At 62.3% G+C, this 26,930-nt stretch overlaps 1 protein-coding gene across 2 annotated transcripts; it reads right to left on the bottom strand.

Moving 5' to 3' along the window:
* Positions 1-1,198: 1,198 nt before the first annotated feature.
* On the bottom strand, positions 1,199-26,721 carry ASPSCR1 (ASPSCR1 tether for SLC2A4, UBX domain containing). 2 transcript variants are annotated; one of them, XM_081030046.1, is made up of 16 exons: positions 26,521-26,721; positions 25,479-25,534; positions 22,251-22,365; positions 19,848-19,948; positions 14,508-14,565; positions 13,531-13,604; positions 12,784-13,219; positions 6,955-7,094; positions 6,704-6,785; positions 6,264-6,330; positions 5,598-5,660; positions 5,206-5,258; positions 1,996-2,047; positions 1,678-1,747; positions 1,426-1,598; positions 1,199-1,348 (listed from the first exon to the last, which is right to left on the bottom strand). In XM_081030046.1, the coding sequence occupies exons 1-16, from the start codon at positions 26,620-26,622 to the stop codon at positions 1,335-1,337; spliced, it is 1,656 nt and encodes a 551-aa protein (XP_080886172.1). In that variant the 5' UTR covers positions 26,623-26,721; the 3' UTR covers positions 1,199-1,334. The 2 variants fall into 2 exon arrangements, 1 of the variants encoding a protein (XP_080886172.1); XR_013992071.1 differs by having other exon boundaries at positions 1,253-1,348; positions 5,206-5,316; positions 26,521-26,691.
* Positions 26,722-26,930: the final 209 nt, after the last annotated feature.

Here is a 26,930-nt window from a genome sequence, read left to right as displayed (position 1 = left end):
CTCCATGTTGCCATTAATCACCCAAAGTCAGGTTGCTTCAAAGCCAACTCGCCCCCATCCATCTTGGTAGGACGAAAGCAATGCTAAGGACAGAATAATAAACAGCATGTGTAAGCCCTGCTTTGGGCCGTGAGAGGGGCTGTGAAATCAGAGCCCCTGCACACGTGGCCACAGGTCTGGAGAAGGTGGTGCTGCCACGGGTTGCCTGACTGTGGGGTTCCCCAGGCTGGCAGGCAGACGAGAATGAGGGTGTGGGCAGGGTCTGCTGGTGGGATGTTTGGGTGGCAGAGACCTGGAGACCAGCCGCCAGGCCCTGGGCAATGCCAGGGATGGCAGGTCAGCCTCAGGCCACGCCCACCTCAGACTGGGGTGGGGACACGCTAGAAGCCAAAGCCAGGTCTGGGAGGCCTGCCTGCCCTCAGGTGCTCAGGGGTCTCCAGGGCCCGGCTCCCAGCCTCTGCCTCCCCTCCCTGCAGCACCCACCTCCCTCTCGTTTTGACAGTGCCCAGGATGGGAAACACCCAGAGGACCCTAGGCTGAGGTGGGACACTGGGGAGGGTCGTCCAGGTGGGACAACAGCTGCCCCACACAGAGCCACCCCACCTGCCTTGGGGATCCAGGGGAGGGCATGCGGGGCAACTTCAGCCTCCATCCATGAGGACTGAGGCCATGGGTTAGGGGCAAGCCCCCCATCCCTAAGTGGGCCCCCCACACTTTCCTCTCCCCCGCCCCTCAGGGAGTCTCAGGGCTTCAAAGCGCTGGGAGCATGTGGAAGTAATTAGACCTGAAGGGAGAGGCTGGCGACAAGTGCCAGAGCCCGTGCCCCGCAGCCACTTTGAAGTGCCTCAGATGGGGAGGGCGGGCGGGAAATCCCAGGCCAGGCCCTGCCCCTCCAGGGTGGGGGCTGCCTTCTTCCCCTCTCTGTGCCAGGGGCTAGGGTGGCCGGGCCTGTGACGTAGCCAGGAAGGCAATGTCTGGAGGCCCTTCTCCCACTTGTGTTCCCGGGGAACACATCCAGGGGGCAGGGGAACTGATGATGTCTGTTAGGTAAAAGCCAAGAGGACACGTGTGCCCTCATTAAAGACCAGCGGCCCACACTGCGGTCCAGCCAGGCTGCAGGGCCAGCAGCTCCCAGGGTCAGGAGCAGCTTGAGGCCTGTGGTGGGGAGCTCCAGATAGTCCCGCAGTGGCGGGAGGGGGCGCCGGGGCGGAGGGCTGTGGGGCCCTTTGCTGGAGAAAAGCCACAGGAGGGGCTCAGGAGAAGCTCTCAGCTTTATTCCCGCTCAGGGTGGGGGGGTCCTGTTGCCAGCAGTGTGCCCTCTGGACTGGTGGGTCTCACCTCTTGGTGGCTGCAATTCAAACGTGCCGGGTGACCTGGGGGTTCCTGCCCAGCAGCCCCTCCCTGCCCCGCCACCCCCCACAGTACCTGGCAGCTTGAGCCACTTGGGCACCTTGCCCAGATCCCTCCTGACAGGTTGGGCTGCCCTGTGGCTAGACTCAAGGGGCCCCACGGCCGCCTCAGCAGCGGGCTGGGACTCAGCGGGCGCAGGGTCGGGGGCTGGCGGTGGGGGTGGAGTCACGGAGGTCCTGGATATGCATCTGGGGGTGGAATGAATGAATGGGAATGAATGATGCCAGCGCCGCAGCAGTGGGCTCCCCACCCCCTGCGGGCACTCACCTGGCCACCAGCACATCAGCTGCAGATGGGGAAACGGTGTGTTCCAGCAGCCTAGGCTCCAGGTAGAGGACTGCAGGAGGCCCAGCCCGATGTCAGGAAGCAGAGGAGCCCCACCCACCACCTCCGCTCCGCTTGGGGACATGGCCTGGGCAGGTGGCTGTCTCAACCCGAAGCCCCAGTAGTGTATGGGGGTGTGGGGCCACAGATCTCCCTCCTACACCCAAAGGAAACCCCCTGCTATGGGGCACCTGATGAGCCAGGGCACTGGACCCAGTGGGGGGGGACCTGGTGGGGAGCAGAGTGGGCGTCTCCACCCACCTGTTGGCTCCTCAGCTCCAAAGTACACAAGAGCAGCAGGGAAGAGGTTTGCCTGCAGGGAGGGAAGAGGGGAGCTCAGGGGCCAGGTGAGCACCATGGGAAGAGGCTGGCAAGAGGGGCAGGTTGGCTACACCCCACTTCCGTGGTGGCCTTGGGGCTGCACCTGGGGGCAAGCTGCTCACCACACCCCTCCTGGTCCCCAGCCCCCAAGAGCTGCCCAAGCTCAGCTCTGCGGGCACCTCCTTTGGCACCAACCCCAGTGCAAGCCAGCACAGAGCATCAGACCCTCCAGGGGCCAACCCCAGGGCAGCTGTGTGCTGCTGGCATTTTAATCCCTTCCCTCTTCTCCCTCTTGCCCAGTCCCCAGTTCTGGGATGAACAGTTAACACTGAAGGCAGCAATTAGGCCTGCATGGCCCCTCCTCAGCACAGAGGCAGGAGGCCCACAGGTCAGCTCTGTCTGGTCAGGGTATGGGGAAGGCGAATGGCCAGAGGGGCCGCAGAGGCACAGGGCAGCCACCAGCCCTTCCACAGCTGGCCATACTCCCACTCCACCTCCCCTCCCCCAACTATGTTGCCTGAAGAAGAGTGCTGGAGGGTCTGTGGGGGCAGTCGGCTGGGCACCCTCAGGCTGAGGAGAACTCAGACCCACTGGGAGCAGCTGGACAGAGACGGGCATCCTCAGCCGCCAGGAGCTGGGCATAGGGAGTGGGGACTCTTGGAGTTAAGTTGCTCTGGGAGTCGCGGCCCGAGGGACCGGCCCGAGGGACCACCCAGGTCTGATGCCTTTGAGAGTCCACCAGCCAAGAGCTCAAAAGCCACGCTCGGGTTCCCTGACTCGACTTGGGTCTGGCCTGGTGGGAAGAGCCAGTCCAGCCAGCGGGAAGCCCCTCCCACCAGGAGGGTGCTGCAACTGGGTGCCATACCCATCCTGGGGGTCCAGAAACTGCACCTCTCCTAAGCCCCCAGCTGTAGGCGGGTGGCAGAAAGGGTTTCTGCTCGGGGACCGACCCCAACTGCACAGGTGTGGGACGAGAGGGTCAGGCAGCCCTTACGTGCCCCTGGAGGCGTCCGGAGGCGGGACTGTGGTGTAGAGGTCGGCAGATGGCACTAGAGTCCCCAGTGTCATAACCTGCCCCCCAGCCACTTCTGCATCCGAGGGGGACCACAGCTACAAGCCCTAAAGCTGGCCAAGGCAGCAGCAATGGCACGAGCCTCCATGTCTCCAGCTTCTGGTGGAAGGACCACAGCAACTGCCAGCTGGGCACGTGTTTTCTCTGCTCTTGGCTCTAGCTCTGAGCTCTTGGAGTCGAGGTGGGGCATTAAAAAGAGGAAGCCTCACAAATTAGGTCCAGGAACGATGAGACCACAGCAGAAACCAAGGGGAACAGACAAGGGCCGTGAGCTCTGGAAACCCCATTGTGACACCTGGGATCAAAGCCTCGTGGGTGTGGGGGGTGGCCCTAGGGCCCTGGGGGTGCCAGAAGCTCAGGTGGTGGAGCCAGCATGGCCAGGCTCTGACTCGGAGAACCACCCCAGTGCTGGGACCACTGTCACAGCACTGACTGACAGCATGTTCCTGTTTCACGGGACCAGCTGGGCTGGGCCGTCTGGGGGCTGCAGGGCTCGGCGCCTTGAAGGTCCCTCCCACAAGATGGGAATTCTCAGGGCCCTTTGGGGCAGCTCCTCTTGAACCCAAACTCCTGGCCTCCCCTCAGCAGCTGCTGGAAGCCCCCTCCCCATTGGCCTGCATCTCTGGATCCCAACCCCCCAGTGGTGAGCAGACCGCACAGAAAACCACTGTGACCACCAGCACAGAGGGTCTACCTGCCTGCTCAGGCTGAGGGTGCCCCATAGATCGTGGCCGTCTGCAGAACCCACCCAGGGTGATGCCTGGGTTCTGGGCCGGGTGGTGGGCAGCACCAGCTCCGAAGGGGCCTCAGGCCCAGGAAGCAGGTTTGATGTGGGGCACTGGGGCCTCTGCACCCACACCCTCCCACCCTTGTCCTCATCCCCTGCCTCTCCCAGCCAAATGGGGCAGCTAGGCTGCCAGTCCCCCACACCCACCCTGAGTGAGCTGTCCCTCCCTGGAGCACGGGGCAGGCCCCAGGCAGCCTCCCGGGCAGCCAGCAGCAGAGTGCGGCCCTGCCAGGGACATGAAAGCCAGCAGCTTCCGCGCCCGCTCCCCCGTGAGAGGGAGGAAGGCTTCCTTCCGGGCCTTGCCAGCTCTCTGATCGGCGGACAGGGCCGCCACCCCGCCAGCCCACGCGGAGCCCCCCCACCCCAGGCTCCAGGCTGAGCTGACGGATGAAAGGAGACGGCTGCTGGTAACCGGGGCAGAGTGTCACCAGGAATCAGGCCTTGGGGGCGGGACAGGCGGCACCCCAGGGCTCCTAATTAGGGGGGAGGTCTGGGCACTGGTCCCCCTCCATCCCCAAACATCTCCCAAATTCACACATCAACAGGCTGGCCTTTGAGGGAGGGCGGGCCAGGATGGAGGAAAGAGGCCCAGCGCCTCTGGGGCTCCTGGGGGCTGAAAAGGGGGCCCAGCGCTCAGCTCCCGCCCACCTTGCCTTCTTTCCTTGGTGAGCGTCCAGCTCTCTGCCCGGTCTTGCCCCATCTCCCCCACAACGGTGGCAGCCCCAGCTCAGACCTCTGCAGGGCCTGCGGGCCACTTAACAAGGGCTGGCCTCTGTTAGTAATTAAAATATCTGAGGAGACTTTGAAGAGGAAACCATTAGGCCAGGGGCTGGGGAGGCCCCAGGCTGCTCTCCCAGGCGAAGGGACAGGACATTCCTCCAGCTCTGGCAGGCAGCCCAGCAGGGCGCCAGATCAACACTCGGCACCGCACCGCACCCTCTGCAGGAGCTCCAGGGGCCGACAGGGGGGTCGGGCAGAAGCACTGCCAGCTAGCGGGGAGGGCCCAGCCCCAGCACGGCGTTCCCAGCAGAGGCCGCGCTGGTGGGGGAAGGCAGGGGCAGGGAAGGGAGCAGGCCGGGCAGCAGCCCCGCAGCCCAGAGCCACACTTGCCCAGCAGCTGGCACCCCAGGGGCCTTGCGGGCAGCTGACCCTTGACCCTTCAGGATTAGGCCCAGCAGCCCTGCCCCAGGGCCCCTCCCCCCAGGGCCAACTGCAGAGGCACTGAGCTGCCTGCAGGCCACCTTCTGCAGGGCACAAGCAGCACACCCAACCCAGGCCCAGCAGCCAGTACCTGGAAGAGGGTCAGCGTGGGGTCATCCAGGGTGGTTTTTGGAGGAGTGATGACTGTGGAGAGATCACGGTGTGAGGAGGGCCCAGCCCCCTTGCCCCTTGGAAGGCAGGCCTGAGGGAGGGGGAAGCCCAGGCTTTATCAGCTCGAGCATTTCAGACCCGCCCTCAGCCCTCTGGCCCCCTCTCATGCTGCAGAATCCTGGGCAAGAGGCTTGGGGGGTGAGGGGAGTTGACCTGGGGCAGACTCACCTGCAGGGACCCCAGCCCTCACCACCAAGGTGCCCTGCGAGGGAGGCCAGTGTCCCCCCCAACCCCCCTGGTCTCCAGACACTGTTTCTGGGGCTGCTCTGAGGAGGGAGTCGGAACACACGAGCAGGTCACGGGGCAACTCACACAGGTGGAAGGGCAGCTCAGGGTTCCCCAGGTGGCTCCTCACAAAGTCCCGCAAGGCCCCCACTAGAGGCGGAAGGACTGGTGAGCGGAGGCGCAGGGCCAGCAGGGACCCACCCGCACACGTGGCGCCGGCCCACGGGGGGGGGGCAGGATGGCTGGGGCTGAGTTGTACATGTCCCCACTCCCCACAGGCCGGGCCTCAGGCCCTCAGGCCCCGCTGGGCAGCGGGGAGGGGCTCGGCCTGGCTGGACCCCTTCCCTTTGCCTCTGTCCCTCTCCATCACCCAGTCCTGAGCGCCAACTGGGGAAGCCCCAGAGGACCCCACTCAGAAGTGGTGGCATCAGTGCCTTCCTCCCAGGTCAGCTACAGCCCCCGGCCAGGGACTCCACTGCTGGGTATGGGGAGCTCAGGGCCCACCTCCCTCCATGTCCAGATGGGGGTGAGGGGGTGCCCAGGCTCACAGGCACCGCCAGGCGGACCTGGCCCTGTGCCTGTACCCCAACAGACTCTGCAAGCTCAGAACCTGCTGCCTGCCCCCCAGGGACAACAGCCACCTGAAAACATCCACCTCCCTGGAGCCCAGAGGCTAGGTGGCCACGGACCCACAGCCCTGAGGGAGGAGCCGGGAGGAGCTCAGCCCTCACAGGTGGCCAGGCAGACGCTTACCTGTCTCGCTGGGGCTGAAGAAGCCTTGTAGGATGTAGCGATCAGGGAACAGGACCCGCAGGACCACCTGGGCGGACAGGGCAGGCGTCAGCGGCGCCCCTGCACCCACGGTGGCCAGGCCTCCACCCCAGGGGGTAGACACCAGGACTGGGGCAGGAGGAAGTGCCACTCGCCCCCTGGCCCTCACTGTCCCCACCACGTCCCTGGCTATAGCTGTGCTAGGAGCTGGACGCGAGGACCGGGCAGTGTCCCCGTGTGTGTGTGTAAAAACACACCGAACTTTGTTTTCATCATAAAGCGGGCTGACTGGTTCAGTAATTAACCGAGCCTGTGCAGGCCTGGGTGCAGCACAGCTGACCACAGCCGGTGGTGTGTGGGTTGCGGTGGCCAAGGGAGGCCCCAGCTCAGAGCCCGCACTGACACCCCAGCCCTTCCAGTACCTTAGGGTATCGCTCCAGCTTCTCCTTCATCTGAGCCTCTCTGAAGGCCCTGGTCACTAAGGGGGCTTCTTCCAGGCGCTCCCTGCGGAAGGGGTGGGTGAAGGCCCGGGTATCCGCAGCCACAGTGGAGGCCCCACACAAGCTGGACGGGACTAGGTGCCCCCTGCCCCCTGCCCCACATGCTCCCAGGTGCGTGAGGGTACAGGTACTGGGGGCCTGAGGTGGGGAGCAGGGGCTGGGGTCACACCCACCGCTCACTCTTGAGTTGGGCCAAGCGTCTTCTCACGTCATCCACGGTCACCTCGAAGAACTCGTCGGGCAGCTCCCCGGGCCAGGCCTGGAGCAGCTCCTCCCGGTCAGGGTGGCACACCACAGGGTCCCGGTCGACTGTCTGCGAGGCAGAGGGCTTTGCTGACGCAGGCTCCCAAGAGGGGCCCGGGTGCCCAGCCACATGGGGCCAGGTCACCCAGGCCCTGCTGAGGGAGCAGCCATGCAGACCCGAACCAGGCCCAGGACTCGCCGACCCCAGCTATCAGTCAGGGCCAGGTCTCCAGGGTGGGGGGTGGGACAGTGGGTTGGGGACCCGGGCCAAGCCTGTCCAGGCTAGAACCACTCCCTCCATGCCGGTCTGCTCAGCAACGCTGTTGTTGGGACCCTCACTCACCAGGAGGGCATATGGACCTGGGGTCTTGGCTCAGTCACTGCTGGGGGGACTCAGGGAGTGGCCGCTTGGCAGGGCCCACCTCCCCCAGCAGCTCCTTTCCTCACTTCCTATCTTCATGGGAGCCCCCCTCAGCACCCCCCACCAGAAGGGGCCCAGGAAGCTGCCTGCTATCAGGGTCCCAAAGCCTGGGGAGCAGTGACCTGGTCAAGGCCACGTCTGGGGCTCCATGGGAGGGGCAGGGGAAGTGGCAGCCCCCAAATTAGAGGTTTGGCAAAAACCTGCCAACCGCTGGCCCCATGGCCCAGCTGACCCCACTACCACTCCCCAAGGGAGCAGCCTGGCCCCTCCCTCTGCCCACCCTGGGGACACAGAAAGGGACAGTGTCAGTCCTGATTGGCAGCAAGGGCGATGGAAATTACAAGGCAGGGCTTGCTCTTGTGGCCTCTGGGTGGGGAATGGCAGTGAGCAGGGGGGCAGGGGACACTCCGCAGCACCGAGGCTGCTGCAGGGGCCGGGCCTGATCAAGGTGTCCACGCCAGGTCCTGTCCTCCCTGACCCCCACACACCTCCTGCTTTTCACACCTGGGGCCTGGGCGCGCTCGGCGGGCACTGGGAACTTGCTTCTCTGATAGATTGATGGTTCTTCCACACAGCCCCACTTGCCCTAAAGGTCAGACGCACTGGCCTGGGACAGCCAGGCCCAAGCTGCTCAGCGTTTGGGGAGGCACTCCCCCAGTGCACCTGCCAGGTATCTCCAGCGCGGCCCTTCCCAGGCCACACACAAGGTTTGGACTGTCCACTCTGGTAGGTCCCTGCAGTCACACTTCACAATGCCCTCTCCCCCAGAAAAAGGAGACGGGCTCTTGCCAGGAAACCCCTCTGATCTCAGAATGCTATGGCATGGTGGCCAGGAAGGGCTAGCTGAGGCCTGAGCAGCAGAGCCCGTAGGTGGCTGACCGAGGCCCCTGGGGGCTGCCCGTTCAAAGCCACAACCATCCTGCAGCCGCCACGAGCAGTCTACGCCAGAGCTTTTTATAACAAGATGCCAGGCGCCAGGCTGCCCCCCACAGCCATGGCGCCTGCATTCCAGAAGGGCCGAGAGCAAGCCTAGGCTCCTGGGGGGGTGGGGGGTGAGGGCAGAACACACATGTGCCTGAGCGGGAATCGCCATGTCCAGAGCCAGGCCCCTAAGGGCTGTAGCACAAAGGCTCTGGGGCCACCTGTCCTAGTACCTCCCTTAGAGGACCCAGCCCCAGGCACACGAGTCACCCCATGAATGCACCAATTGGGTGACATGCAGCCCGTGGCACCAAGCTGAGCCTGACCATCCAGATGAGTCCCTGACCCTGGGACACAGTCGGTGAAGCCAGTCCCAGGGAGCAAGCACATGGCCACTCTGGCCTTGCTTTCCTCCTGGCACTTCCAGGGGACAGCCGAGCCCCAGGGCTGCTGCCATGTCCTGGCCCCAGGCAGGCCCTGTCCCACAAGAACACACAGATGGGTGGCTAGGCTGGCAGGAAATGTCACCATGCTACCAAATGACAAGGGAGAAACCAGGAGGCTTCAAACCCTCACCTTTGCCTTCCCAGGAGAGAGCGTTTCCAGGCAAAGGGAGGTGGGGGAGGGGCTGGTCTGACAGCTCCTGGGAGGAGAAGCTCAAGGAAGGGCTTCAGCCAGCCAAGTGCTCACTGCGGCCAATCGGCCACAATCTGGCCTCGTTTGTTGTCCCTTCACCTGCTGGTCCCTGGTCATAAGCAGGTATTACGCATGGCTCCCAGCCCAGGTGGTTTATGGAGACATTTTTGGATGGAGAACAGAGATCTAGGATGAGACATCATTAGGAAAGCAGAACGCACATGGTGGCAGCCGTCAGGGAAAGTGTCATGCCTTAGCCCTCATTACGGGAGTGAGTCCTACGTCCTGGCCAAGGGGCACATCCCTGGGGCCTGGGGAGGGGTCTGAGATGAACCTTCCAGCTGGCATCTGAGACGCTGGCGCGGTCCCAGGCTCTGCGCTGAGAATGATGGAGCCTGGAACCTCCTCACGCTCCTGACAGCTGACCTCCATGACTCAGATCTCCAGGTTGGCTCCAGAGGCTTCCAGGGAGCCACACGGAGGATGGCTTGCCACCAAGAACGCGAGTTGCCGTCACCTCATTGGTGGACGGTCTTACAGCTGTCTCACCAGGATGACACTGCCAAGGGCCCCAGAGGCATGCAGAAGAAACAGGAGCACCGTCTGAGGGTGACGCTCAGAGGCAGCCCTGGGTGACAAGCCAGAGTTGAACAAAGGCTGGCGCGACACTCATGCCATTTAGGGCTGGGGACTTGGTGACAACTGTCAGCTGTGGACGGCCATTGGTACCTTCAGAAAGTCCCTGGCACACCAGATAGGCGGCGGAGGGAGACCTGAGGAGATAAAGGCTTGTGAGAGTGCCCACCACAGCCCCACACCACTGGCTGGCACCACAGGGGGCTGAGTACGGAGGGGACGAGGGGACCGGGCGCTGGGTCGAGATGTGGGCTTGACGGTCTCTGGACAGTTGGGTGGACGAGCTCCAGCAGCTGCCACACAAGTGGCTGAGAACCCCCTTGGGCAGGCAGGGGTCCCCTCGTGTCAGAAACGGCCTTGCTGCCCCGCTGAGTTTCATTTTCTTGACAGTAATTTTCCAGAACGTGATGACACACGGAGAAAAAACTGTAAAACCTCTGTGGAGGTGACCTCAAGCCCAGATTTCTAGCTTCCTGGTGAGCGCTCTTGTTCTGCTCCCCTCCCGCCTCCCTTGCAGCCCAGACGGTCCTGACAATGATTCTGGTGAGAGAGAATTCGAAGCGTTTCCCCTTGAGGCTTAGAGCTTAAATGAATCACTACCGAGGGACGCAGGCCAAACCTCCCAAGTTACTCCCAGAGCCACCGCCCCTGCAGGGAGCGCCAGGGCATGGGCACCGCCAAAGGCCTGGGCAGGCAGGCGCAAAGCTACACGAGAGACGGCCCTGGACACGAGGCTCGGAGGCACAGATGCCCAGCAGCCAGCACTCGGCGGAGGCAGGGCCTCCCTCAGCCAGGCCCAGGGCTCAGCAGGCACTCCTGGGCCCGCCCACTCGCCTTCCCAGCAGAAGACTTGAGAGGTGTTTTAGAAGAAAGAGAACGGGGCAGGTAAGCACTGGGCCCCAGCATCGAGGCTGGGCAGCTCCCACGTGGCCATGGCGGGGCCAGGTGTGTTGCTATGGAGAAGGCGAATGGAGCCCCAAACACTGAAGTAAACAAGCGTTTCAGCCACAGGCACAGAAGCTGCCCCCGGGGAGCCTGCAGTCAGCAGGCTAAAGGGGTCCAAATTCTGCAAACCGGGACACCAGGCCTCGTCCGCGGGAGCCCCCTGGCCTGTTTGGGCAGCTCAGGGTGCCAGGGGCATCATGACTCCCGTTCTCTACTATGGTGCACAGGCTGGGCATCTGTCCCTCCCCCGAGTCCAGTCGTGGACGAGACACTGCAGGACAGAGACGCTGGAGAGCACCTGCCTGTCACCAGGCTTCAAAAACTTCCACCAAGACTCAGCCAGCATCTTTAAAGCTGCTCCCCTATCAGCCAAGAGACCTCCATGGGCATTCCAGCTAAGGCCATGCTGAGCCCCAGGACGGCTGGGGCTGCAGCCGGAGCCCGGGGCATCCACACATACCACTGGGCATGGCAGGGACGGGCAGTGGGACTTGCTCTCGGGGAGACATCATAGGCAGGAGTCCCAGGCTGAGAGGAGGGCAGCAGGGCAGTGAGGGCGCCGCTCTCCATGTGCACGGGCGCCTCCCAGCCTCCTACCCCTAAGCCAGGGAGCGGGGATGGCCAGAGGCAAGGCTGATGCCGCCCTGAGACATGGTGCGAGGTGCCAAGGAAGCGCCAGGTCCCTTCATGTGGCATGGTCAGGCACAGGGGCAACCACTATCAGCCCCCCATTCTGCCCAGGGGACCGGGGCTTTTGATCAGGGACCCTCTGCCCTGAGGGGGGGGTCGGAGTGCCTACTGGGACAGAGGCGGCACGCACAGAGCTGCAGGGCGGCCGGCAGGAGGACTTCAAAGGGCAGGCCAGGGGCCGCCAGGCAGCCCCAGCTTCGCCCAGCCCGGTTCTGATGGCCAGTTAAACTACCTTCTAATAATTAATGTTCCGACATCAAAGGCTGGAGCCGCCGGGTCTGTAAACCATCCCAGGCTCAGCCGAGGACCTGCCTATATTTTACCCTGCCTCTTCCGACTCTTTATTTAAATCCTAAAACCACACACAGGCAAAACATTAATGGGAAACTTGGAAACTCCTTTTGATTACTAAACTGTACCTTTGAAGTTCCCCCAAAAGTTGTTTTGTTCCCCTCTCCCCTCCCCCAGCACTGAAAAGGGACACAAAGCAGACACCATGTGGCCTGCTGGCCCTCTGGGTGTGCGGCTGTTAGTGACAGGAGGCACGAGGCGGGCGGGGACACCCCACCACCGACCAGCTGCTGGGCTCCCAGATCAAAGGCAGCGCTGCTGGCGACCATGCGGATGCCCCCTCCTGCCTGGGGCCCAGGGTCAGTACTCGGGATGTGCAGGGACCCTGTGTCCAGACAGCAACCACCTCCTGGGCAAGCACAAGCCCACAGGGCCACTCGCAGGTCCCCAAGACACACAGAACCAGGGCCTGTCCGGGCAGGGGGCCAGGGGCCCGGAAGCCCCACTCCGTGCAACCCCTGAACTGTTAGGTTGGGAGAAACAGACAGCCAGTCCTGGCCCCAGTGTCTAGCCCCAAACCCAGGGACCCCAGGAAGAGCAAGCCCAGTGGGAGTCAGGCCCCCCTCACTGGCTCACCCCAAACACATGCGTCTGCTTTTGGCCACTGATTCTGGGCCCTAGTGACAAAGGTCATGAGACTGGGGGATGCAGACTGGTTTCTAACATGGCCCAAATGTCCCTGTGCCTGGGTTGGGGTGATGCTAAACCACTCTGCCTGCCCCACACCCCCACTGGCTGGCGGTGGATGAGCTGTGGGGACGCTTGGCTCAGCAGGAAGTGTGACATGGGACAGTCACAGCCAAAGCCACCTGCATGTCAAAACCAGCGACCCAGACAGAAGGGTAGAGGGTGACGGCTCTGAGGCACGGCCTGGGACAGGCGTGTTCACGGTCCCTGCACCCACGCGAGGGCCACCCGAAAGACAAAGTCTCTTGGCTGTGACAGTGGTCACGGGCGAACATGAGTTTGTCAAAATCCATCAAACTACATTTAAAATGGTGCCTCAGTGAAGCTGATTGAAGACAAAATAATGCCAAAAAATCACTTCCCTGAGAAGATGAAAACGTGCCCAGCGACCCTGCTGTCCCTCAATGCTGACTGGCCAAGAGGTCAGATGCGGTCAGCAGGAAGGACCCCCAGCACCCAGCTCACGCCTTACCGGCTCCGGTTCCAGCTGGGGCTCCTGGCCAGGCCTCGACTTCTTGGGCTTGGAGGGGCCTCCGGGGCTGGAGAAGGACTTTGGCAATTTGGCTGAAGGTGACATCAGATGCCTCGCAGAGCCGGAGGGGCCCCCCAGGCGCTGTCCCCCGCCAGAAAAAGGCACAAAGGGGGCAGGTGTGGGCTGCTTTGAGGTCTGTTTTGCCTGCACGGATGCAGGCTCTGGGCCCAGACCATCCATGTGACTGGCCCCTGAGGTGACTGCTTGGTCCTGACGGCTCATGTCACCCTGGCTGAGCCCCATGGAGCTCAACGGCAGCAGAGGGCTGCTGGCTGCCTGTTCAGCTGACAGGGAAGGGGTCGGGCTCCCTGGGCTTTCGCTCCGGGAACCTCCAGGCTCCTGTTTGATGGCCGAAGTGCGTTGCCTCATGGCAAACCTGGGGGTGGGGGCAGAGAGAATGAAAGTCCACACACGGCTCTCACATCTGAGCCCAGTCCCCTGGAGGCCCTCCCGCCCCCTCCCGTCTCACTTCTCCTGGTGGGGGTGGGGGACGCATGCATGGGCTGCACACCTGCCCCACTGGCCCTTGCGGAGAGCAGACGCCTGCCTGACATGCACCCACCCCCACCACGCAGGTGGGAGAGCCCCAGGGCAGTGGCCTCAGATCTAGGGGAGAGGTGGCAGGGGGGCACGTGTGCTCCTCCCTCTGTTTCCACATTTCCCATTTTCTTTCCTTTGAGGCCCCACCTGATGATGGCACTGCCCCCGGTGAGGCCCAGTGACTGCAACGTCGTGCTCTGCAAGGCGGCTCTGCCAGTCACCTGCAAGGAGGGGACAGGACAGCTGTGCCCCGGACATCTGCTTACCCCTCGCTGACAAAGCTACCTGCCTGGCCTGGGCCGAGGACTTGCGATGACCCGGGTGAGGGCATCAGAGGCCTAGCCCTCCCACGCCCCGGCCCAGCCTGGGTGCCAGCACCATGGGCCCAGCTGCTCCTGAGCATTTGTTCACTGCTTGGGCTGTCCCCTACCCTGCCCCATCCCAGGCCTGGGCAGGCCACTTCTGGCACGTTGGCCAGCCCTCTGAGGGATGGACTGACCACGATGGCCCTGCCACAGTGGTCGGGGTCCTCCAGGGAAGCACATGCTCCCCAAACCCCCTCACAGCCCTGGATGGGGCATCCCATCCACATCAGGGCCCTCCAGGGGCCCCTTGGGGACAGTGACCACCCTGGGCCAGGAAAAGGCACTTGGCCAGAGTCGAAACAAAAAGCCCCTGTGAGCCAGGGGACCAAGCGCCAGGAGGGTCCCCGTCACGGGAAGGTGGGTGGGGACAGGCAGGGCCTTGGCCAGGCTGGGCCTGCACCACGCTGCACTCGGTTTTGAAAAAGATCAAAACACGGAGCAAAGCAAATATTTATTAAAATGAAACCACTTTTGTGACTCTTGGGCTTTGAAAGAAGCTGAGAAAACAAACAGGGCGTTGAGGGAGGTTTGGGAGCGCCTGGGCGGCCCGCGGTTAGTTCCAGGAGCCGGCGGCCTGCTTTTCTTCCATGAAACACATCGTGCTTTCAGAGCTGAAGTCCCCCCCCACACACACACACTCTTTGAAGGCGGGTCTGAGGAGAGTGAGTTTTCCAGATTGGAAAACGGGCTGGGCCCGCGTGGCCGCTTGGGAGCAGGAGGTGGGGCCCGGGGCCAGGCGGGTGGGGCCGCAGCACCTACCTCATCCCTCATAGACACGCAGACCGGGCTGGCCTCACTCGGCTGTTCCAGACACTCCCTGCAGGAGAGGGAGGAAACATCATAGGCCGGCCGCTGGCACGCGGGAGGGACAGCAGTGCCCTTGGGATGGCACCCAGGCAGTCAGTGTGGAGCCCCTCCCACGCTACCCAGAAGGAGGCAGCCACCCGCCCGAGAGGCCTAACCCACCAGCACATGGGGTGGGCGTATCTCCCACCAGCCTCAAGACTCGAAGCACACGGACTCAGAGCAGGGAGGCAAGCAGCACTGGCCACCTCCTGGACGGGCCCAACGGGCAGCGATGAGAGAGAGAGTCCCAGGGGACTGTGATCTGGGCTTTTATCTGAAACTGTCCTCCAGGAGAGTCGCTGAACCCTAAAGTGCCTGCAGCAGCTCAGGGCACGAATCCACTAAGTGGACTCTGAGGCAGACACCAGGTCTCTAAGGCCACCAGTACTCCGAGTGCCGTCCCCCCCAGCCAGGCCCCACGGGGCAACACCGGAACAAACGGGACCGTGGTCTTCCTGAGGGCCAAGTGGCAGTTCTTGACCGGAGCCTCGTGTCAGGCCTGGGGCCCTGCCGCCTGCACCCAGGGTGGGCCGCCTGAGGGCCACCCCTGGGGAGGGGGCAGTGGTGCTTCCCTGGGAAGTGTGTCCAGAGGTCCGCATGGTTACAGGACAGGCCCACACCGACGGCTCTTGAGGGCCCCCTAAATCACTGTCATCAGCAAACACACAAAACAAAATCAAAGGCTGTGCAGGGCTCAGGACAGAGGTGCACCTGGGCAGCCCAGGTCCCTCAGCCTTGAGCCACACGGCTGGGTGTGGGAACCTCCTGGGGACAAACGGGCTGGAAACACCCTGGACACACCGCAGACCTCTCTCCATCGTCTGGGAAAACATTAACAGCAAACTCAGCAGGTGTCCCCACCCGGCGACGCCTCAGCGCTGTCACCCAGGTCACCAGCTGACCAGGGCCAGACTGTCCCCCCTCTTATCCTGGAGGCTGTGCTCCAGGATAAGATGGAAGCAGGCCTCTGTCCACACAGGACCCGCCACCGAGTCCTCCTCCCTCATAAGCCGGACTCCGAGATGGGAGAGATCAGTCTCCCGCAGCACCGCTGGATGGGCTCGAAGGACGGCGGGCGTGCACGCGCACAGGCGCACGCTCGCACCCGTGCCACACCACACTCAGCACCGCCTCGCACTCCCAGGGCCCGAGCTGGCGATCCCGGTTACAGGCTGCATGTCGGCCGAGTCCTGGCTCTGCAGCGTTTACGAGGCAGACACGGGCCTGTGCCCACCAAAAGGAAGTGACTCCAGCATTTCCATAGTTGTAAACCAGCCCTCCAAATAAACGCCTACCCCAGACGGTCCCTGCAACACCGGGGCAGCCGTAGGGGCTGGGTCCACAGGGCAGGAGGCCTGGAGGGATGTCAAGCCGTGCAGCACTGCCCTTCCCACATGGACGTGACTGAGACGGGAAGACACGGGCGCTCGGCCCGGGACCAGAGGCAGCGGGGCCTCCGACTGCACAAGCACTCTACAGACGCCGCTGTCCGAGGCCATGACCAGGCCCACTGAGTGGTCTGCTGTGGGTTTTGCCTGTTTCTCTGCTTTTAGCTTATGCTTTCGTGTGTTGCTCAGGGCTGTGACCCACAATCCAGAGCCAGCTGTGGGAGCTCCGGGAGGCGGTGTGGCCCTGCCCCTGCACAAGCAGGGGCACCACCAGCCTCACTGCCTCCTGAGGTCTCCGTAGGAAATAGGAGACCCATCGGCTGACAGCCTCGACCACAGTGACGCTGGGCTGCTGTGCTGGGTGACCTCGCACAGTGGGGCGAGGGCGTGCCCCAAAGGGCCTGGGACTCGGCCCACCGAGACCCAGTGACCCCAGGCCAGGCCTCAGGAAACCACAAGACCCCAAAGTGCCAGAAGAGAACCTGTCGAAATCCTCCCCAGGACCATGCAAGCAGGACCACAAATCACAAACAGGGCCGAGCGCCTGCCGCCTGCCTCCCGCCTGCCTCCTGCCTTCCGAGGCCTCTGGACATCAAACACCAGCCAGCCGGGCTTTGATGTGCGGCTCCTCCAGAGGGATCCGATTCCCTGTAAACACGCGAGGGGAGGGGTGGCCCAATCACTTCCAGACCTTCCCGGCCAATTAGCAGAGCTTTCCGTCCGGGACAGTGGACCCAGGGGACATTCCAGCGCATCAAGGAGCCGTCCCCTCACGCACCCTCAGCAAGAGCCCCCCGCCCCCCTGCAACAGGCCTCGCTGAAGTTCCAAACGTCTCCGAGGGGGCTGTGCTGGGCCTCCCGAGAAGCCGTGTGTTCCAGACCCAGACAGAGCCACCAGCCACCACGCGAGGCTGGGCGTGGGTGCCCGCCTTGCTCCAGACGCCACCTCAACCAGGAGCCATGGTGCTTAGGGAGTGTAAGGCCAGCAAACCTGTTCCCCTGGTCGGGTGGGGGCCAGCGGGAGCCAGCCAGGCAGGGAACAGGGGCACAAAGCACACTGTCCCCACCGCTGGGGACAAGCCAGACCACCTGAAGCCCCTTCTATCTGTGTCACCTATTTGGGCCTGACCAAGTCGTGGCTGGTACAAACACAGGTGCTGCCAACACACACCTGGCACCACCACGCTGCCCATGCCAGGACAACAAAAACCCAGTCAACCGACAGAGCTGTAACTTCAGGCTCCAAGGGTTCCTGCTGCCACAGGGATGCCCACGTTGGGTGAGGCCACGTCCCAAGGGGCCAGGTGACGCCCACCTCCCACCTAGCAGCCCAGGCATGAAAAGATGAGGGGATGAAGTTAAGGCAGCAAGACGGTCAAGGCTGGACAGGACCAGCCTCCTTCTCCAGGGCAGACAGACCAGGGACAATTGAAAAGGGAAGTGGCCTCTGGCTTCCCATGGAAACGAGGTAGGGCCTGCCTGAGAGCTCTGAGTGGACACCCAGCATCTATGCCTCTGGCCGAGTGCAAGGCCCTGGGACTCGGCACACAAAAATGCCCCCAGTATACACGCAGGCTGGACCCCAGCCTCAGACCTCAGACCCCAGGAGAAACACGCAGACGGCCTGCCCTCCCCAGGGAACCCCAAATCCACAATTTTACTACTGGTATGATGAGTGGTGCTGAGGTGAGCTTGAGGTGAAATCAAGCTGGGAGCAGAAGGCCCAGGGCTGTGGGGGAGAATCCAGCCTGGGGGTGGCGTGCCTGGAGCCCCTCTCCTGGTGGCCCTCCCTGCAGGAGATACTCGAGAAGCAGGAGGAAGACTGGCCAGTCCATGTCCAGGCGAGGGCCAACCCAGGCACCCAGCAGCCCCATGAGAGCGCTGAGCGCGTGCGGCAGCTGGCCCCCAGGGAGGCCCGCTCCAGGTGTGAGGGACCTCCCATAACGAAAAATATAAAATCTCATTTTCCTGTTGGTTACATGCTCAAAGGGTAATATTTGGTATATGGAGTCAAGTTAACCAAACTCTTAAAATTAATCACACCTGTGTTTTACTCTCCTTTGATGTGGCTACCAGAAATTCTTAATTACCTCTGTGGCCCGCACGTGTGGCCCAGGTGGCATGTCAAATGGCCAGTTGGGAGCCCCAGATGCCCACCCTGATCCCCAGGCAAAGGACCGGCCACCTGAGCAACAGTAGACCGGGTGCTATGCTGCTTCCGACGCTCCTGCCAAGCGCTGCATGTGCCAAGCGCTGCACGCCAACTGCTCTGGGACACTCACCTCTTCGCAAAAGCACCAAGTAAGAAAAGCCAGCTCCTTGGGTTCCACCCTGCGGGGAACCCCAGAGACACCTGCCCACAGGCCCCCAGCAGCACCTCATTCACACCTGTCAGGGACCTGCAGTGGCCTCAGCATCTGGTCTACGCTTTGGGGCTGGCGCCACCCACCCTCCCTGACGGGAACCTGCGTCAAGGTCAGTGAACCCCACCAAAGGAACGCCAGCTTCCAAGGAAAGGCTGGGCTTGGCGCTTTTGGAGGTAAAACTTAAGGACGCCCCTACCTGCCAGCCCAGCAATTCTGCCTCGCGGAATTTATTCTCGGGGAGGAGCTGGGAGTGTGCACAGACTTCCGGTGTCTGTGGAGTGACAACTAGAAGTGCTGGCTGGGGCTGCACAAACGAGGCAGCGTCCACACGAACGGCCCACACAGTAAACGACCCTCTAAGGGAACTTCTAGGACATCAAGACAGCTTCATAAGCAAAAAAAGAGCGTGCACAAGTTGCTCGGGGCACGACACTGCTGTGTCGATAAAGCACACAAACAAACGGTCAGCCTGCATCCTGACACACCCACTGCGGTCCGGTCCAAGGGCTCTATAAACCCTCCCAGGCCCGCCTGCCCCTGACGGCACCAATTTCTTCCAAGAGCTGCCTCCACTCTCCTGATGTTTCTTAAACTACGTCATAAACACCGTTTAGAAGTCAACCCCTCGTCAGGGCTCCGGTGAACCACGAATGTCCCCGAGGCGGCCCCGCCCTCCCCTGACACCTGAGGACCAGGTCAGTCCAGTGTACCAGCAGAGGACGTTGTTCTCCACACTTGCCTGGTTTCGTCTGCCCCCACTGCTGACTGTTCCCACAGGGGACTCTCGCCTTGTCTTCACCGCAGGGCGTCCCCGGTCTCTTTCCCGTGGAGGCCCCCAGCTTCCCTCTGGTTTGTGCTCAGTCGGCGCCCTGAGTGCCCGGGTCCTTCCAGGGAGGTGGGCCCCATACTGCCGCGCCCGGTCCCCTCCTCTGGCTTACTCTTCGTTTTTGTGGGGCAGATTCACACCTGCCCACAGTCCCTTCATCCTGCTGGCTGAGACCTTTCAAAGTGGACAAGACTTTCACCTCATAATGACAGACCAACCTTTAAAGGGCTACCATTTTGACACATTCAGGAGCCCAGCTTAAAGCATTAGTCACCACGTAGAAACACACACACATCAATTATCATTAAGAAAATTTTCTTTTCAAACAGAACCCATTTTCATGATAAGGGAGTTTGACACCTAAAGCATCTGTCAGCAGAGGGGCCCAGCACCCCACTTCTCCCCTCACTGCTCACCAAACCCCACAGGGCACAAGTGTGGCCTTGCTCTTCCTGGAGGGTGAGGCCTGGCATGACACCAGGAAAGCCAGCTGTGGCTGGTGAACAGGCAGCCCCCATCTCAGAGCAGTCCTCTCACCAGGACCACCGAGCCCCCCAGGCGCAGCCTCCAGCACAGCAGAGTCCGGGGCCACAGCTCTGGAACAGCCCCACCGCCCACCGCAACACTCCCACAGTGCAGTAGGCAGAGCTGGAACCCACTCCCCGATGCTCACCTTGTTTGTGCAAAATGGTTGAGAAGCTCCCAGAGCGTCTGGCCCAAGCAGAAAGTGTCTTGCAACCTGGAGCCATCATCCAGCTGCAGAGCGATGCGAACCTGAGAGGTGAGAGGCGGAATGAGGGAGAAGGAAAGCAGCTGTCTGGACCCAGGCCTGGCTGTCAGGGCACAGGCGGGAGGGCTCCTGTTATCTCGTGGGGCTTGGGGGCCAAATGCTGCCAGTACTGCCCCTCTGCACACACTGGTAGGTTCTTGTGTCTCAAGCTGCCAGGTTTGGACGTAATTTGTTACACAGCCATAGAAAACGAATATGTTGTGTTTTTTGAACTTTTCCATTAATGAGCGTGTTACTTTTGTAAGTCTATTTTCAGCAATTGTGTCCCAAACAGAGACACAAGCCTACAACCCAAAAGGGGGAAAATTCCTTTCTGGATTCCCTGTCAATTGATGATATACCAGAGCTCACGTAGAGTCCCCGAGGTGAGCAGGGCCCCAGAGGTGAGCAGAGCCCCAGAGGTGAGCAGGGCCCCCGAGGTGAGCAGGGCCCCAGGGGTGAGCAGAGCCCAGAGGTGAGCAGAGCCCAGAGGTGAGCAGGGCCCCTGAGGTGAGCAGAGCCCCAGAGCTGAGCAGAGTCCCCGAGGTGAGCAGGGCCCCTGAGGTGAGCAGGGCCCCAGAGCTGAGCAGAGCCCCGAGGTGAGCAGGACCCCAGAGGTGAGCAGAGCCCCGAGGTGAGCAGAGCCCCGAGGTGGGCAGAGCCCCGAGGTGGGCAGAGCCCCAGAGGTGGGCAGAGCCCCGAGGTGGGCAGAGCCCCGAGGTGAGCAGAGCCCCGAGGTGGGCAGGACCCCAGAGGTGAGCAGAGCCCCGAGGTGAGCAGGGCCCCAGAGGTGGGCAGAGCCCAGAGGTGGGCAGAGCCCAGAGGTGAGCAGAGCCCCAGAGGTGGGCAGAGCCCCGAGGTGAGCAGAGACCCGAGGTGAGCAGGGCCCCAGAGGTGGGCAGAGCCCAGAGGTGAGCAGAGCCCAGGGGTGGGCAGAGCCCAGAGGTGGGCAGAGCCCCGAGGTGAGCAGGACCCCGAGGTGAGCAGGGCCCCAGAGGTGGGCAGAGCCCCGAGGTGAGCAGGGCCCCAGAGGTGGGCAGAGCCCCGAGGTGAGCAGAGCCCAAGGGTGAGCAGAGCCCAGGGGTGAGCAGAGCCCAGAGGTGAGCAGAGCCCGGAGGTGAGCAGAGCCCCGAGGTGAGCAGGGCCCCGAGGTGAGCAGGGCCCCAGAGGTGAGCAGAGCCCAGAGGTGAGCAGGGCCCCAGGGGTGAGCAGAGCCCCGAGGTGAGCAGGGCCCTGAGGTGAGCAGGGCCCCGAGGTGAGCAGAGCCCAGAGGTGAGCAGAGCCCCGAGGTGGGCAGAGCCCGGCGGTGGGCAGGGCCCCAGAGGTGAGCAGAGCCCCAAGGTGAGCAGAGCCCCGAGGTGAGCAGAGCCCCGAGGTGAGCAGGGCCCCAGGGGTGAGCAGAGCCCAGAGGTGAGCAGAGCCCAGAGGTGGGCAGAGCCCGGCGGTGGGCAGGGCCCCAGAGGTGAGCAGGGCCCCAGAAGTGGGCGTGTGTGCAACCCTGAGCTCCCACGGCCCACCCACATGGCCTGACACTGGATTCTCTGTCACAGCCACACCTGCTGTTTGGGCCAAGGGCCTCTTCAAGTGCACATTTACGTTAAATGCTCAAACAAAGGGAGCCGCTCTGTGAGAACCCAGTTTCCCAATATACCCCTGAGGGGGCTCCAAGGGAAGTCAGGGTTCCCTCCATGTGAAACTTTGAGAACTAGTTGTAACGGAAAAAAGGGGTGTTTGGGTCAGTCCCCAAGGCCTGCCTCCTGGTGGACTCTGGAGCACTGAGCAACGCCCCAGGGCCCGAGTCCCCTTGTTTCTCACGGCACAAAGGCCGCCCCCCTCACGATTACTTGAGTAAAGGACAGGGTAGGGAGCAGGGGTGCTTAGGAGAGTGCCTCTCCGTGGAGGCTGTTCCCTAAATCTCTAGGACCACAATGTTCCTGACCTGGTAAAAGCCTCGGGCTGTGGTCCTGGCGAGGCTGGTGGGAGCGGCCAGGGCAAATCCGGAGCCTCCGGGCCACATGCTCTCCTCCCAAACTGAGGCCACACTCGAGTCTTGCCAGAGCTCCGCGGGCCGAGACCCTGACGACTGTGACCAGGGTCGCTGGCTGGCAGGTGCTGCTCACACGCTGAGACGAAGGCAGCACCGCTAAGCCCCAAGTACCCTCAGCACATTTCCCATCTTCCAAATGAAAATGGCTCTGGCCTGGCCCCAAGAAGGCAACATAGGTGCAAGGACTTGGCTGCGAAGCTGCCCACAGTCCATGGGGAAGAGTGGCACGCAGCACGGCCGGCCGGCCCCAGGGCACCTACCATGTTCTCGGGCCCCTCACGGCTGCGGGACACAGGAACCATCTCCAGCTTGGCGTTATTGGGCAGGTTGGCGAACCTCCACTGCAGAGAGAGGTCAAGCACGTTCCTCTGAAACCTGCAACACAGACCAGAGCCCAGGGCTGCCGTGCAGACGCTAACGCAGCCTGCACAGCAACCCCCTCCAGTGCCTCTGAGGCTGTGAAAATGGGGTCAGGGCTGGCAGAGGGTGAAGTGGGTCCCTGGCTACAGGTCTTCTGAAGGAAAGACAAAGTGAGCAGACACAGTTGAGTGCAGGAAGGCAGCGCAAGAGGGGAGACAGGCAACCGAGGGGCTGGCTGCTCCTTCAATGGGAAGCAATGGGCGGCCCAAGGACAGGTCAGGGAATAGAAACACACAGAAGCAACTGAGGGGCATGCACCTTGCTGTGCTCGGAAAGCTTTAACCAAACGACACCCCGTGTCACCAACTAGAGCTGTACCCCGAGGCAGTCCAGCCACTGCGTTCACTCCCAAAATGACCAGCTCCCATTCCTCTTGATCCTGCCACCTTTGATCCTGCCACAACCCCAAAGACAGAAGGCAAAGGCTCTAGAGAACCACAGAGGGAACCGGCCGGACGCCCCCACGGAGAGCCAGGCCCACACACGGCCGGGGTCTGGGAATGACGGGCCGAGACTGCCATTCCCGGCTCGCAAAGCCAAGTCTTCAACCCCAGAGCCACCCTTTAGTCTCTGCCCACATCCAGCTCAGATTAGCCGCTGCATAGGGACCTGGCAGCTCTGAGTCTCCCACCCGCTCAGGAAGAGGCCAACATGGGCCCTCAGACCACAGGGTGGGCCTGCAGCCTCTTATCCCTGTGATGGAAGTCGTGGGCCCAGAGGGAGCAGTTTCTCAGAAGGAACTGGGGGGATGAAGAGAGCCAATGAGCCACGTCAGGAAATACCCAATGGCAGGAGAGGAGGGCAGGGAGAGAGAATCCAGGAGCCTCCGTGACCCTGCTGGTCTTAACTGGCAGCCTGAGTTCATGGAAGGCCAGGCCGGGGCCATGCTCAGTGTGGTGCTTCCCAAACGAGAAACTCAGGTGAGAAGAACCAACAGGTAGCCCAGGCCACCCAAAGGCAGAGCTGGGACCACAAAGGCGGCCCCTGATGTCCAAATTGGATCACATGCCGGCTGTGGACCTACAAGGAGTCACACACCTACTCCTGAGAGAAGAGGAAGGAGGGCGAGCCTCAGAGACTAGGACGCTGCCTCACCCGTGGGCAGGGAGGGTCTCAGCCAGGCAAACTCGGGGCCTTCCTGACCCTGGTCCCTCTCCACCCAACACCCTTTGCTCCCAGGACCCGTACGAGAACGAGAACCACCACTGTTAACCCTACAGAGCATTCGAGTCTGAGAAAAGCTCCTGCCCACGGCATCCGTGAAACCACCACCGCTGCATGGCCTTGACTGTAGAGGAGACAGACAGCGAATCAGGAGGAGAGTGAATAAGAGAACTTACTTAGGCCAAGGAAAACATCGGACTCAGCTCTATTTCTAATGGAAGTTTAGGAGACAACTACGGTGCTGGGAAGAGAGCATGTGGGACATGCACACACGTACAGTGGTCACCAGCTGCAGGAATGCCAACACACAGCAGGAAACAACGGTTTTCTGAACGTGAACAGTTTACAAGGCCCAGGCATTTGGAAGGAGTGAAAAGAAGGCAGTTTTATATCCAGGTAACACTGGCTGGAGACTGTCACGCAACAATTCCAATGTCCACTGCGAGACGGGACAGGAGAGCAAGGGAGAACCCAAGGGCACGAGGGCTGGGCGCCTGGAGTAAGGGGAAGGTTTTGCACACGTGACCACACACGTGGCTGCCCTCCCCAGCAGTAGCCGCCCTTTTTAAACAAACGCAGTTGACCCTTGAGCAACAAGGGGGCTAGGGGCGCCAACCCCCGGGGTTGAAAATTCCGCATCTAACTTTGGCTCCCCAAAACTTAACTACAGTCTCCCTCGGTATCTGCAGAGGATGGGATCCAGGACCCACCCCCCCATGGACACCAAGCCCGCAGATGCTCAAGTCCCTTACATGAAATAGCATAGATCGGTGCACACAGGCAACCCTCCACATCCGTGGATTGAAACAGTACAGGTGTTTATTGAAAAAACCCATGTGTAAGTGGACCTGAGCGGTTCAAACCCATGTTCTTCAATGGGCAGCTGTCCAGTCAGCAGAGATGAGGGAGACAGGAGAATGGTGATAAGGTTGCAAGAGACCCGACGTCTGAGAACTCCAACCACATGCTAACCAAGGACTGAGGCAGGGGAGGGGAAAGAGAGGGCATGTGGCTGTGACAGGAAGCTGGGGGACAGCCCAGCACAGAGCCAGAGCCCTGGGACTCTTGGGGGCCAGGCAAGGAGGCAGGGAGCTGGGATAGCGTGAGGGTGCCTCCACTCAGAGTCTCCTCTGCGAAAAGCCCCATGCACGACAAAGCACGGGCATGGCCCATGAAGCAGGCTCCCACGCCACGGGCTCCTCTCTGCAACTAAAGCGAGGACAGCCATACCATAAAAACATATCACTACAGTGAAATCTCCTCCCCTGGGACAGATGCCCAACCCACCGGTGTGGGGCTTCAGTCCTTTCCGTTTTAGACCCATGCGTGCAAGCAGCTTCAGGGGCTATAAGAAAGCTAGTGTGCCAGTTTCTTCCCATTTCTCCACAGCTACTTCCTCTTGCCCTCCGAGCCCCACCAGAAACTTACACAACCAAATGCACAAAACCCTGTGCAGTGGGTGAATGATGACCCCTGAGAGATATGCCCACATCCTTACTCTCAGAACTCGTGACTGTGACCTTATTTGAAAAGAAGGACTTTGTAGATGTGAGTTAAGGATCTCAACATGAGGTCATCCTCGATCAGGATGGGCCCTAAATCCCATGACAAGTGTGGTTATGCGACAGAAGAGGACAGAACAGAGGAGAAGGCCATGTGAGGAGGAGGAAGAGACTGGAGTGACGTGGCCACAGCGGAGGACGGTCAGCAGACCCCAGGAGCTGGAAGAGGAGGACGGATCCTCTCCTAGACCTCTGGAGAGAGCTCGTCCCTGCAACACCTGGGTTGGGGCTATTGGCCTCCAGACTGTCAGAGAGTAAATTTCTGTTGGTTTAAGCCCCTCAGCAGGGTCCTGGGGAAGAGGGTGGGTGGACTCAGGATGGCAGCCTGGCCAGAACACTCACTTCAGATCGTATTCGCTGGGGTTGAAGTTCAGCTTCCTGCACGTGTCCTCCAGAACCTAGGCGTGAGATGAGAGGACGTGAGCCACTGTGTCTGGCCTGGTCACTTGGTTGGCAGGCACAGTGGCACGGAGGCCGCGGAGAGCAGAGGCCATCTCTCGGAGAGCCAGTTGGCTCTGCTGGACAAAGCCTAGTACAAGCCACATGACTGTCCACTCGACAGCTCCACGTGCCTCACCCACAAGCTGTTCACTGTCCCCCTCGTCACTGCACCTGCCTAGTCACCGCAGCTCTGCTCGACAACGTTCAGGCCAGTCCCCAACAGCCCACGCATGACTACAGACATCTTCCTATACACATTCCAGAACCCCCACCCCACTCTCAGAGATAAAGTCCAAAATTGGGCCGCTCTGCCAGCCGCGCTTCACCCTCCTCCCCATGAGCCAACTCCAGAGCCAGCTCAAGGGGATCGTGGGCCGCCCCCTCCTGTGCGCTGCACGCACACAGTGCCCCAGACCCCCCCACGGGCTCTTCCCAGCAGGCCGTAATATGCGCACCGTCCCCTACACAGCAGAGCCCAATAAACATTTTTAATGTAACGGATTTGGGGTCAACCAACTGCCCCGATGAAACTGCAGAGTGACTCAGCAAGGCAGTTTCCAGGCAGAGGCCGGCACACCCAGCCACAGCGGACACGGGCCGGAGGACGCCCCCGGGATGGGGACACAGGCCGAGGCACTGGAGGCCAGCTCCTGCGCGCCGCGGACTCGGAGCGGGTGGCGTCAGTGCGGACCCTCGCCAGCCCGCCCCGCGTCCGCAGCCACGCGGGACCGGAGGGCCCCGGACCCCGGCGCGGATGTGGGCGGGCCCGCCGCACCTTGAGGCCGCTCATTGGCCGCCTCGGGCCCCGCCCCGCAGGCCCGGCCCCGCGGCCCCCCGGAGCCAACTGCAGGAGTGGGCCCGCGCCGCGCCCCCGCGGCCCGCCCGCCGCCCCCCGCCCGCCGCCCGCCGCCCCCCGCCCGCCGCCCGCCGCGAGCGGCCGCACCTGCAGAAGCACGGAGCTCGGCGTCACCTTCACCGTGTGGCGCCGCCCGTTTGGGGCCAGCACCGACACCGCGGAGCCCCCGCCGCCTGCCGGGGCCGCCATCTTCCGATCACGTGACCCGCCGCCGCCGCCGCCGCCGCCGCCTGCCAGACTTCAAACAACTTTATCGGCAACAGCCGGGACGCACAGCCACGCGGCCGCGGGGGCGGGACCTGGGGGCGGGGCCGGGGACACTTCCGGGCCCGCCCCAGACCCCGCCTCCTGTCCTGGCCCCACCCCCGGCGCTGCCGCAGGGTCCCCGGAGCGCGTGTTCACCCCACTAGTAGCCACGTGGCCACGGGACTCCACCTAGCCACGTGGAACCGGCGGCAGAAAGAGGAAGGCCGTGCGGGCCGCGCGCGCGCCGAGGC

Source organism: Rhinolophus hipposideros (assembly GCF_964194185.1).
Source record: "Rhinolophus hipposideros genome assembly, chromosome: 20".
In the NCBI taxonomy this organism is placed as follows: domain Eukaryota; kingdom Metazoa; phylum Chordata; class Mammalia; order Chiroptera; family Rhinolophidae; genus Rhinolophus; species Rhinolophus hipposideros.
The sequence above is the reverse complement of the archived record's forward strand: the minus strand, read 5'-3'. Positions and strand labels throughout refer to the sequence as shown.

What these genes read in the sequence shown, in the direction of transcription:
- ASPSCR1 (XM_081030046.1), bottom strand. Translation starts at nt 26,622, where the DNA reads ATGGCGGCCCCGGCAGGCGGCGGGGGCTCCGCGGTGTCGGTGCTGGCC. An exon ending in GTGAGGGGCCCGAGAACATG is followed by an intron (nt 19,949 to 22,250) that starts GTAGGTGCCCTG and finishes CTCACCTCTCAG; the next exon opens with GTTCGCATCGCTCTGCAGCT. An exon ending in CTTCAGCCCCAGCGAGACAG is followed by an intron (nt 5,661 to 6,263) that starts GTAAGCGTCTGC and finishes TTCCGCCTCTAG; the next exon opens with TGGGGGCCTTGCGGGACTTT.